At 40.9% G+C, this 12,680-nt stretch overlaps 1 protein-coding gene and 1 non-coding gene across 3 annotated transcripts in view; both read left to right on the top strand.

Moving 5' to 3' along the window:
- AP1G1 (adaptor related protein complex 1 subunit gamma 1) overlaps positions 1–12,680 on the top strand; it is a 51,709-nt gene that overhangs the window by 29,782 nt on the left and 9,247 nt on the right. For both annotated transcript variants that reach the window (XM_056360590.1, XM_056360592.1), the window contains exons 9-17: positions 113–211; positions 622–677; positions 1,533–1,646; positions 6,668–6,808; positions 7,495–7,549; positions 9,044–9,166; positions 9,479–9,568; positions 10,063–10,190; positions 10,820–10,924. In XM_056360590.1, the coding sequence (XP_056216565.1) occupies positions 113–211; positions 622–677; positions 1,533–1,646; positions 6,668–6,808; positions 7,495–7,549; positions 9,044–9,166; positions 9,479–9,568; positions 10,063–10,190; positions 10,820–10,924 (911 nt within the window). The remainder of the gene's footprint in view (positions 1–112; positions 212–621; positions 678–1,532; positions 1,647–6,667; positions 6,809–7,494; positions 7,550–9,043; positions 9,167–9,478; positions 9,569–10,062; positions 10,191–10,819; positions 10,925–12,680) is intronic.
- Positions 3,046–3,132, top strand: LOC130159547 (small nucleolar RNA SNORD71). The gene has a single exon (XR_008825789.1). It is a non-coding gene; the product is annotated as a small nucleolar RNA SNORD71 (small nucleolar RNA).

The raw sequence follows: 12,680 nt of genomic DNA, 5'->3' as shown, positions 1-12,680 counted from the left end.
GTGTGGCATGTTTGCCGGGGATTGGGTAATTTCACTGCCTGTTCTGCGGAACAGCATAAAGGGGATCTGTTCTGGGTGCATCAGAGTTGCTTATTTTGTTTCATTTCTCCAGGTTGCCACTAATACAGAAACAAGTAAAAACGTGGGAAATGCCATTCTCTATGAAACTGTGCTGACTATTATGGACATAAAATCTGAGAGTGGACTGAGAGTAAGTTGTTTTGCTATGGCCTTTTTTCCCTCCCTCCCTCAGGCTTGTATTAGAGCATTTTCTGTGGAGGATATGAAATAAAGTTGTTTTACCCAAACATAGCTCCACAGTTAGTTCTAGGTAAGACCATAATCTCTTAAGGATGTGGTGTTTGATTTTATGGGTTTTTTTTGTGGTGGTTTTTTTTTTTTTTAATAAAGAAAAGCAAAACTTCCTGCAGATTCTGTTACCTTGAGTGCAGGAAAGAGCTTGTGCTGTGTTTGTCTTGGCTTTTCCTCTAGAGTTCTTCATCCTTCTGGCCAAGAACTGCAATGGTAGCTTTGACGTGTTGCCTTTAAAATAATCTTGAAACAATGAAGATGACCAGCAGCCTTTTTTTGATCACTTACCTTCCCTAACTCTTTCTGCAGGTGTTAGCCATTAACATCCTAGGCCGTTTCTTATTAAACAACGACAAAAATATTAGGTAAGTTGTATGCAGTGTGTTTTGGCAACACCCAGTTTAAAATGTGTGAGAAAAATTTACACAAAGATTATGCTGAAGTAGAGCTTTCCAGTACTTTTACTGGGGTTAGTGTGACTGTCTAGCTTTCTTCTTTCTTGGTGCATTCTTTTCTCTGTGCAAATATTTAACTGTAGCCATGCCTTTCTTAGTTGATGTATCTGGGTGTATGATGTAATTCTTAACATGTGATTTCTTAATCTAGGTAAGTGTTTTTTGCAATAGTCTGTGAATGTCCTGTCTTGTCCCAGCTGGTCTGTGGCGGTATTTAAATGAGAGATGGCATTGGAGATGTGACAAATTAGAGGAAAAACTGTGGTTTTTCTGATTGTGTGCTGCTGGCAACAAGGAAGCTTGGTTGTGTTTTGGTCACTATGAATCTGGACATGTAATTGCTGCAACTGCTAGAATTAAATTGCATCTCTAGGCATTTTGATTGCAAATCATGGTGTAGGTAGAAGACTCTAGCCTTGGGAATTACAGCTCACACTAGTTTGAGCTTATGATCTGTGGAGGTCTAATCTTTAATTGCCTTGTCTCTTCAAAATCTTTGTGAATACCACACAGCTGACATGAGCCCAGGAACTGGGACAGGTGCTTCTCCAGGCAGCAGGGTGTTAGGCATGTTACAGTTCAGTATGGTAACTCACCTTTGAAGACAGGCCAAGCAGTCCCCTGGAAGATTTCCATTTGTTACCAAGTACAAGAGAACCCTATTCTCTTGCAAAATAAGACTTAAGTTTTGGTGAGTGTGAGTGTCTGTGCATAGAAATTAAATACAGTCTGTCAGCTATTTCTGACTGTATGTCCTTTTCACAGATACGTAGCTTTGACATCATTGTTGAAAACTGTACAGACAGACCATAATGCAGTACAGCGGCATAGAAGCACTATTGTGGACTGCCTGAAGGATCTGGATGTCTCCATTAAAAGGTAATTGAAGTATCAGTGAAATAAACTCTGAAGGTTGACAGCCTATGGAAAGTTAGCAGGGCGTAGGGGAAAATGACAGTCTTGGGGAACTGTACATGGTATTAGTATTAATGCATAGTATGGTTTGTACTTCAAAGAAGGTAATGAAGATGTGCAGCCACCTTCTTTGGGAAGCTGCTTTTACATTTTATATGTCTTGGATTGGGAAAAAAGTTTTTTTCTGTTTCAGTTTTTCAGAAATGGAATCTGTATCACACTGCTTACAATGAGGTGGAAAGCCTTCATAAAGTATAATCACAATCAAAACTACTTTGACATGCTCCATATTGCTTTCCTTTCCTAGACAAACAGGCAGTGTCCTGTTGCCTTGAAATGGGTTAAGCCATCCAAACAATGCATTCTAGATTTAAATTTGATTAGGCAGTGGTAGAATTCAGACTTAACCTGATTATTCAAATAATTTGCTTACAAACCACGTCCTGTTATGCATTCTTGATGTTCATTTATCATTTAAATAGCAGTGTGTTGCTACTTTTCTGGGCAATGGGAGAACTTGCAACCTTACTTCCTACTACAGGAAGATTTTTTTTTCCTGCTACTCAGCTTAAACTTCTTCCTGTGTTTCTTCTTATTCAATCTCATACTTCAGTTATGTTCCTTTTACTCAACGATAATAGCTTTCTCCTGTTTCTCAGACACTCATAGGTACACTTGAAGTGTTTGATCTCACTTTTGCCCAACCCATATGGAATATTGCTCTTTAAATTGAGTCAAAAGCCTGTCAATTGCTTGCTCTTTCTTTCAGAGCTCTGTTCCTCATTGTTATTCTTTCTGTAACTGGTGGTCTGAGCTCAGTGCAGGATATGACATGTCGGTAATGGGGTCCCTGCTGCATCTTGTGGAATCTGTCTGTCACAGGCCAGATTTTCATTGAGCTCTCATAACATCATGAATATACTTTCAAAATTGCTCAACTTTTTTTTCAGTCTTCTTAAACTGATTAGGTATGTTATGGATACTCGTTCTGATAACTCATTCTTCACATTTAGGCCCAACTTTGAATCTGACCTAGATATTTTTTTTAACAGCACTACTCAGTCCGATATGTGCAGAACAGGAAAGAAATTGGATCTGTCTCGCTTTTGAAACTTCTAACTGTTATGTATTGGGTATCATGTAATCTATTTTTACAGTTGCAGTCTATCCCAAAACACAAATTTCTATCTTATATACTGAGCAAGTCAGGCTGCTGTTGCTGTTTGGTGCCAGAGCCGGTGTGAGGCTCTGCTGTGGAATAGCAAAGCCCTGTCTAGGCTTTGGATAGAAGGCAATGAAAGCATTTTAGTGGTGCCTGCTAGGAAAGCATAGTTATGCTACAAACAACAGAGCTTCATGTCTGAGTGCTGTTGGAGGATGAAGCCTTTGAGTGATCCATCGGCAGAGCATGATGTTGCCATGCTGACACTCATGCTGCTGACAATGCACTGTCTTCACTGAAGCAATATATTGAGTGGGTGTCAGAGACTCTAGGTAGTAAGTTTCAAGGTCTAGGGCTTGAGGGAAAGTCACAATACCTGGTTTTAGTTATCTGAAGCATGGCCTGTTATCATCATCTTTTAACCATTGCAGCACATCTTTGATCCATGTAGTATAATTGGGAATGGTTTTGCAATTTAATTCAAGTCTTTGTTATTTGATCATATTAAACAAAATGATTAGGAGCTTCACGACAGGAATGAGCCATGTAATATGATTGAAGGTAAGCAATATGTGTTGAGATAAATGCCTGATGTTAAGATTGCAGAGTACTGTGCACCTGCAGTATTGATATATCTGGTATAATGTGACTGAAAAGTTAAACACAGAAAACTTTAAACCAAGTTAGGGTTAGGTGTAAGGAGTTGGGAACTAATTGAAGGGATGAAAACAATTCTAATAATGGTGTAGGTCTCCAACCAGCAATAGAATCTAGATTATAAAAGGTAACAATGTATATATTTCCATCCTAATTCTGAACACCTCTGTGTTTTCTAGGTCCCTGGGTATTAGTTGGGTAAAAAGAAAAATAGCACATCTACAGTTCACCATTCTGTAGAAATCCTCATTACAGTACTTACTAAGGAGATGTTGAGAAGCAGTGTTGTCTAGATGTTTCCAGATTCTTGAGAACAAATAGCTTGTGCCCAATACCATTGGATTGGGCAGTGTGCCTGGTCTAAGTTGTTGATGTTTCATGAACATTGGGAAAATACTAAGTGATTTTAAAAAAAAAAAAAGTGTCCACATGGTAGTGGTAGGTTGGCAAGCTTGACTCTGGAGCAAGACAGAATCAATGGGACTGCTCATGGGATTTGTTGCCAGTAAATATATGAACAAATGACAATGTAACTCATGCATAAGACCTCGTTTAGCCATTCATATAAGTCTCGATTTATGGGACAATTGATTGCGCTACCTTTGCACAGTTAGGATACCGCAGCCATTAAATGTAGTATCACTGGGCAGGCATCACCTTCAATACTTGATTTAGCTGAAGGCTAAACAGTCAGTCCTTGGGCTTGCATAGTTCCTTTTACAGATTTTAATCTTCCTGGCAGGCTTGCCTGAGTTGGGTTAACAGGGCTGATTTAAATGCTAGGTCTTGCTGGAGTTCGGGTATTAGTAGAAGCCTTTTAGTAATGTTTGGATGTAAGCTTGTGCCTGACAGGAGGTGGATCCCCTAGTTACTGATTTTAGCATTAACTCTTCTATTGTGATAGCTTGGCCTGCTGTGTTATAAGGGAGTCATGTTGTTCTCGGATTTTTGGGGTGGAGCTTTGACATACTCTTTGGCTGTGTGAGGGCCCACAGTATCAGTGAAGAGTGGCCAAGTTACATGCTAGGGGAGGTTGTATTCTTTGTTAAAGGAGCGGTACCTCCTTTAAGTTGCTCTTAATTCATTTCATGCGGGTTGGGTCAAGTGTCCTTGGAGGAGAGTTAAGGACAAACTTTGATTCATTTCACAGACAACAAACTATTGCCCAGTTTTTCACCTCTACTGACAAGTCATCCCACTCTTGTGCAACAGAGACAGGTTTGCTAAGGGATAGCTGCTTGTGAGTAGCTTGCTTGGATTTCATGGGGGGCAAGCTTAAGGTCGTTTTGCTTGATTGTTTTCACTGAACCTTGATGCAAGAGGTACAAGGGCGTATCTTTGCTCTTTGTTGCTTGGAGCTTTTCATTGCTATTTCATCTTTCCCTTGCGGTACAGGACTATTGCGCCAGTGGGTCTTTTCTATCGCCAATACGAAGTTGGAGGAATGTTTTAGTTTAATGAAGTGGATTTTTAACTAACCTTCGGTTTTGTGATTGGGCTAGAGTTGGGCTTTCAAGATGATCTGGTGTGTGGCAGACATCTTTCAGGTGTAAGCTGGATGCTTTGTTGTTGTAGCTACATCTTAGTGTGCTAAGTACACCTTCTGGTATACTTACCTTGTTATAACTTACCCCATCTTCAGCTGATAAGGGTACTAGTTATCATGGTTTGTAGCTTGTGAGAAGGGTGGTGGGTGTATGTATGTGCCCCTGAGCCAGCTTAAAGTGGGCACTATTGTTTTGCTTTATTGCTAAATCTGCCTTCTAGGGGCGATTTCACGCCCTCTTCCATGACTTTTCTAGCCTAGAAAACGTAGCTCATTCTTCCGTTTCATGGGCTATACCTTGACCTGTCATATTAGCGAGATTAGGCTATTGTGCTCACTGTGGGACCCTCAGTCGGGGTGAACTGGCAGTGGTGGTATGTAGGCTGCTTTGGCAAGGAATGGCTGGGTACATTGAGGGCTGTTGATTACAGAACAGGTTCCTCCAGGTGCCTCAACATTTAATTTTAATGAAAATTACTGGAGTTAAACACACATTGAAGTCTGACCTAGCTGAAGAAAACACGTACTGTAAAATAGACTTTGGGCCTTTTGACATAATTTCAGATGTAATGTGTTGCACAACAAGCAGCACAAAATCACTGTACATGTGAAGTAGTTCAGCAACTATCCATGTGATTTCAAAAGGTAACTGACATGGAGGAAGTTTTTGGTGTGCTATGAAGATCTTTCTCATCTTTCTCATCTTCTAGTAGACCGTCTCAGTGACAAGCAGCAAATAAAGTTCCTGATAGTATGAAAAGGACACAGCTCGGAGGTTTGGATTCTGGATTACACAAAATGCTCCATTTTAAAGAGTAGTCAGGGTTGTTTAGTGAGGCTGTTTTAATACATTTTAACATAACTAATTGCCAACGTTGCACAGAAGTCAATCACATTTGAAGATGGTAGTCCTTGTTGAAAAAATGTTGAAAGAATGGGAGATCTGTGCTAGTCAACTACAGAAGCTTCGAGTAGAAGGGCTAAGGACTAGCCTCTTGACCTCTCAATGTGTACAGCAAGGAGTAGCAAAGAGCCGGTAGAGTCAGCTTGTGTGGGTGAATGGGTTCTGAAAAGAGCACCAGGGTAGTTTGGGGTTCTAGAAATCTTATGTAGTGTATTTGACAGGATACAATAAAGCTTATCAGTTAATATTTTAAATCTCTACTGTATTAGAATCTCTAATACTTGGAGATTGAAACAGGTCTCTTCTGGATCCCTGAAGCTGCAAAAAGTGTGTTGTATGTAGCATGAATTACTTGCTGCAATTGTGTGTCAGAAATGACCAGCACGCGGCTGCAAATATTTGGACAGTCAGACATTAATGCTGATGGACTCTGGCTGCTGAAAGATATTTCTAGCCTTTAGAACATCTGGATAGGTGTTTCTAGAGCACCCTGCACCCCCACTCCCCCTTAGTTCTTTTGGTGGGGGGTATTTATTGTCCACCCATGAACAGAAAAATACTGCTACATATAATGTGGAAGATCGTTATCACAGGATTCATAAATATTGCTCTCTTCTTAATTAAAAGATAAGTGCATTTGAGTAGCTGGACTTGGTTGGGGTTTTTTGACTTCACTAGATGAAAACACTTTATTGGTTTTCTGTCTCTTGCCCTAGGCGTGCAATGGAACTGAGTTTTGCTCTTGTTAATGGGAACAATGTCCGTGGAATGATGAAGGAGTTGCTGTATTTCCTAGATTCATGTGAACCAGAGTTCAAGGCAGACTGTGCATCTGGAATATTTCTTGCAGCTGAAAAGTATGGGGTCAATTTACTTGCTACTAATTGTTTGTACATCCTTGGAATTGTGAGCATTTTGTGTGTTGTTCTTCCACGCCTCACCCCCCCCCCCCCCCAGAGAGAATATGTTGACCATCGCTTCTCCATTTGTTGATACTTCCTGTGGTTTATCAGCTTTTAACACACTCTGAGGAACAGGACGCACTAGTGTCGCATGTGGATAGTCTTTATATCGCCAAACCAGTCTAATATATTTATATCTGCTGCGCTTTGGAACAGCTATTGTGCTGACATGTTGGCCCCATCTCCCCTCCATGCACACAGTCTCTCTGGTTAGTTGCCCAGGTGAGATGATCTCATTACTGTTGAGCCATTGTAATCAGCAGCCTGACTCTGAAGTATTGTATATGCAAGGGATGGCTGTGCTGTATTATACAGACTTGTGTATTCATTCAGCTTTCTAATGTTGGCACTAATACAAAAAAGTCAAAGAATTTGAAGCATCTGGTGTTCTGTTCTGTGGGTGTGGTTGGTTTTTTTGGGGGTGGGGGCTGTGTGTGTTGGTGTCAGTCTCATCCCCATGTGTGTCCCCCCAGCAGTAGGCCAGAAAATAACTGAATGGGGATGTTATGATGATGATGAATTTCTTGCTGGTGTTGAAGGCTAGCAGTTACCTCGCTAACTTGTTTTCTTAATTTTGTCAGATACGCTCCTTCCAAACGCTGGCACATAGACACAATTATGAGAGTCTTAACAACGGTAAGTGAAATTGCCTCTCCTGTGTCTGACTACATAAAAAAATTTTTATATCTGTAGGAAGTTACTCATCATCAAGTTGGAGATGGCTATAAAGGCTGGCAGATAACAAATGCTGCAGTATACAGAGAAAATGTATTTATATGGTAGTGACCCAAGGCAGACAGTCAGAAATATGTAAACTCTGTAAATATGACTGAGTTTTTTTAGAAATGTGTGTTTCTGAAATCATACAAGAATACAGCATGTAGCAGAGTGCTTTCTACTGCCATAATCACATTAGCTTCTAAGTTAGGACAGCTCTTTGCTGTCTGTGATTCTAATATATAGTGCTTTCAGGGGGGAGTGAATACAGCCTGAAGTGACTTGCAAAGAGAAAGGGGGTGAAAAAAATTCTTGGAATTATTCCAAGTTGAGTTTATCAAAGCTTTTTAATGAAACGGTGTCAAACCTTTCTAGTTCCTCTTCCTTGGGTTTAATTACTACTCTTTACCTACATGACTGACTTTATAAAAATCACAGCTGAGATGGAACTGGAGTATTTTGGCAAACAAGAGGGAAGTGATCTTGATAACTTGGGTAGGCAGTGTGTTCCCTGAGGCAAAGGGGTGGGAAGAGATTTATTTTATCAGTATGAGTGTTCAAATTTGAGAAGTTCATCAAGAAGTGAGTCTGGCTTGTGTGCTGTTTTCCTACCCTGAAACAAAGAAAAGTAGATTATTCTGAACTGAGAACTGATTTCCATTAGAAGGTTAGCTGTGAGAACTGCTCTCAGGTGACTTCAGTGAAGGAACTTCCTTCAATAAAGTTAACTTGCTTCTTTTGGCTGCTAGATTCTCACTTAGTTGACCTAATTGGGCTCACTTAATTTCTTTTTGCATGCTCTGCTCTCAGTGCCAGAGTGCCTAAACAGGACAGTTATGAACAGTATACATTTTCCCTTCAGTGCCAAAGCTGTTGTGATTGTGTATTGCCCCACATACTTTCTTGGCCTTAAAGTGGGATTTTTCCCTCTGAGCTCCCTGTTCCTATGCTTTAACCAAAGAGTGATATGCAGACAAGTTCCTGGGTCCTGTGCTTGTTTGGCATAGAGGCTGGCTTTGAGCAAATGTTTGAATGAGCTGCATTCTGCCCCCAGGGTGACTTTGACTTAAAGCCTTCCATCTAACAGAAGTTTTCTGGGTTGCTTTTTGTTCCTGCTGTAGCATGGGATTCTTGTGTCCATGCTCTTATGCTCCTGACAATTTTGGCATATTGATAATACGGATTTCTCTGAGTATGGTTGAGTTCATTAGGAAAATGTACTGTCCTGTACTACTTCTCATCTGAGCCTGCTCAAAATCAACCGTAAAGTGCTTGGGGTTGGAGAGGTTGATTTTTTGATATTTTTTTTTTGTTATTTCCATGCACATTGGGTGGCTTTGTAAAGGATATCAGCAGATGCTGGGTGTTACTGAGAAGCTGGATAGTGAGACCTAACAACAGTTGTTCTTGCAGGCAGGAAGTTATGTTCGTGATGATGCTGTTCCCAATCTGATTCAGCTAATAACTAATAGTGTGGAGATGCATGCCTACACTGTTCAGAGACTCTACAAAGCCATCCTTGGTGATTACTCCCAGGTAATACCAAATGTGACCAGCTTCAGTTTCCTTGTTGTACTGCAATTAGCATGTTTAGTAAGTGTCTCAAGGTAAGCCAACGTCACACTGTCTAGCTCCAAGGAACAGATTGCAGAGGAGGCGTGTCTTCTGTAAGTTCATGTTCTTTTTATTTTCTCTAATTCTCTTATGGGATTCTTGATCGAATCAAATATTCCTGTTTCTTTTGCTGTGAAGAACTACTTTGACTGGAAGGAGGGCTAAGCTTGGTCTGGGAAATGGTGATGGTTAAATTTTGTATTTATTTGAGACGTCTGATTTTTCTTCTAACAGCAGCCCCTGGTGCAAGTGGCCTCTTGGTGCATAGGAGAGTATGGAGATCTTCTGGTGTCTGGTCAGTGTGAAGAAGAGGAACCAATACAGGTATGGCTTGGGAAAAATGAACAACTGTGTACCTGGCTGAGGCTGGAGCTGCTTGATGCTGGCTATGTGAGAGGAACACTTGCAACAGTTACTTAGCATTGATGTCCATGGTGGTGATGGACCCTGGACAGAAGCCTCCTTCCCATTGGGCTGCATGAACTTTTGCTGTGCAGAACACAACTACCATTGGCAGAGTGGTGTGGTTTCACTGCTGACCTAGCTTGCAGGGTATCTGCTAAGGTCTTAGCTGTGTATTTTGGTGATAAACCTGCCCTTCAGTGTGTGGAACAGGAACTGTATTTTAAAACTAATACTTTAAGATCTCCACCTAGATGCACATGTCTCATACACTCTGAACACAATGCTACAGGCTCACAAAGTTGTGGAGGAGGTACAGCGTGGCCATTAAGCAAGAGACAGGTTTTTACAGTATGCTCTGGAAGGCTTGCTGCAGAGCTTCTCTCTGTCTCACCCTAATGCTTCTGTACTTTCAGGCAACAGAGGATGAAGTTCTTGATATTTTAGAGAGCGTCCTGATATCTAATATGTCTGCATCTGTTACACGAGGCTACGCTCTTACTGCCATCATGAAGCTTTCCACAAGGTTCACCTGCACTGTCAAGTGAGTTCTCATTGTTGTACTGCACAGGGCTTTGTTGCAAATATGCTGGCATCATTTGTATTCCTTGGACGTGTTCTGCTCCCATGGTTTACAAGAGTAATTTGTTTGTTTTCTTTTGTTATTTGTTGTCTTTTACAGTCTTCCTTTGCTTGCAGGGTGGAAGACTTCCACTGATTTGTACAATTTTCTCTGTGGATGTCCTCTACTGTGTAGGCATTTCATCCACGTTGCTTTTGTTTGGAAACTCCTTTATGGGGAAGAAGTATAAGTCTTTACTTCAATAAGCTGTTCTTTCCAGTTCCTTTTTTTGCTGATGGAGAGGAAAATGGCCTTGTTTGCTACCAATGGCTTCTCAGTGTGGGTGGCTGAGCTTTCTTATGATGTGCTTTGTGGTGGTATATTAATCACCTGCTGCTGCTGTTGTGAAGGGACAGTTCAAAAATGGATGTTGCATATATACTCCGGGAAAACAGCCAGTGACTATTGTTTTAAATAAGTTAAACAGGACACTTGATGAGCAGAGGCCAGATAGTGTCTTCTGGATGACACATGCTAATCCCTTGCTTATTGCTGCTAATTTCATACTGTGGTTTTTTTGTTTGCTTCTGTTTCCCTCTGCCCACACACAGTCGCATTAAGAAGGTAGTTTCCATTTACGGCAGCAGCATCGATGTGGAGCTACAGCAGAGGGCAGTGGAATATAATGCACTTTTCAAGAAATATGATCACATGAGGTAAGTGCTGATGAGTTTTGGTGTTTGAAGAGGATCATTATCATCTACTTTCATCTCCTGTGTACCACACTTTGTGCTTTGAGAACTTTGTCTGGTGATAGAATCTGTAATCCTACAGAGGAACTACAATCCCTCCCTGATCTATAGGGTTAGTGTTTTAAAACTTAACATATCCTGAGAGATTGTTCTGTGGTCAGACTCTCAGCCAAAACATTTGCCCTGCTTTGAGCTTGAACTTGACCAGCTTGTAGGTGTTGAATCTTAAATTTGCTAGCTGAGTAAGCACAGGTAGCTTTTAGCATGACATTACCGTAGTCATTCGGTTCAAATTGATTTTAAAATGTCTATGAAATAAGCATGCGGGGATCCATTGACCTGTCCTTCTAAGCTGTGCTCTGAACTTGAGGTAATTACTCCAACTGTTAATACTTTTAAATTTTTAGAACATCTTTTCAATTTACTCTGTCTTCTTGTAGTATCTGTTTAAAATCTCAAATTCTTCATGAAAAGACATTCTGTTTCACTCTGCCGCTCGGCATCCATGTTTTACAATTCATGAGCATGTTAACCTCCTTACACCTTATCATTGAGAGGTCCCCATTCATCGTTGCTTTGCTCAAGTGATTGTTTGAGAAAGTTAAAACCCTGTTTTGTGGAAATAACTAAATCTGTAATTCTTTGCGGAATAGTCCTTAATCTGCCACATGCAATAGTTAATTGCTGGTATGTAGGAGCACCGTAGATTGTTCTGTTCAGTGAGGATTCTAAGATTGGAGGACATCTTCTGGGGATTAACGTCATCCACCCTTGAAAACTTTCCTTAAGATTCCATTGGATGAAGGCACATCCATTTTAGAGTCTAGATAAGAGGACAGAGAAAGTGGGTGCCGCTGAACTAAATACTGACTGTGTTTCTAGGGGCCTCCAAAGCTTGTTTCAAAGGCTCTTTACAATCATTTTTTTCCAACAGTACCATCCTATTCACTATGTGTAGGACACAACTTCCTTAGGATTTCCTCTTTTTCTCTCCTCCCATGGGATCCATGCAGCAACTCAAGTTGTTCTTGGAAAAGTCATTTTAATGAGCTAGGGTGCATGAGCTGCCTAGGGCTTTGCATGAAGCCTTATGAATGAGTCGAGAAAAACCTAGCATGAGAGGCTTTGGATCTGAGTTGACCATTGTAGATGGTGGTGTCTGGCAGTCAGTTGGCTTTTGATTAGATTGGCAGTGTGTGCTATTCATAGTTTTGGTAGCGTTGCCCTTCAGAAAAATATATGTGAACTTCATTTGGTTTTATGAGAGAGCATCTGTATTCCATGGCCACCCCCCACCCCACCCCCCAGTATATCCTGCTGTTCATTACAGTGTAAAGGTCAATATTTAATAGTTTCTGCTCCTTAAGACTTTGTTCATGGTCAAAAACGTGGCCCATTGCTGGATTTATTGGCACTAGAACACTTTCGCAGCCCAGAAGACATGTAGACAGTGTGGCTTACCCCTGTTACGTGCAGCACTTTGTGGCTTGATATGCAAGGCTAATGTCCTTTCTTGTATTACAGACTAGTTCCCCCCATACAGGTTTTTTGGTTTGATGTCAGTATTCTAGATCCCATGCCTCTTCAGTCTCTGCATCATTTCAGGAAGGTACTCTCAGGGGCTCAACTTCATTTGGTTAAATGAAAGCATGGTGATTTGCTTTTTCAACATCATCACCTGTTCTAAGGGGTTAACTGTTCTTTAAAGAGAAGTCAAATG

Source organism: Falco biarmicus, chromosome 15, assembly GCF_023638135.1.
Source record: "Falco biarmicus isolate bFalBia1 chromosome 15, bFalBia1.pri, whole genome shotgun sequence".
Lineage (NCBI taxonomy): Eukaryota > Metazoa > Chordata > Aves > Falconiformes > Falconidae > Falco > Falco biarmicus.
Note: the sequence above shows the minus strand (reverse complement) of the source record. Positions and strands in the feature narration are given on the sequence as shown.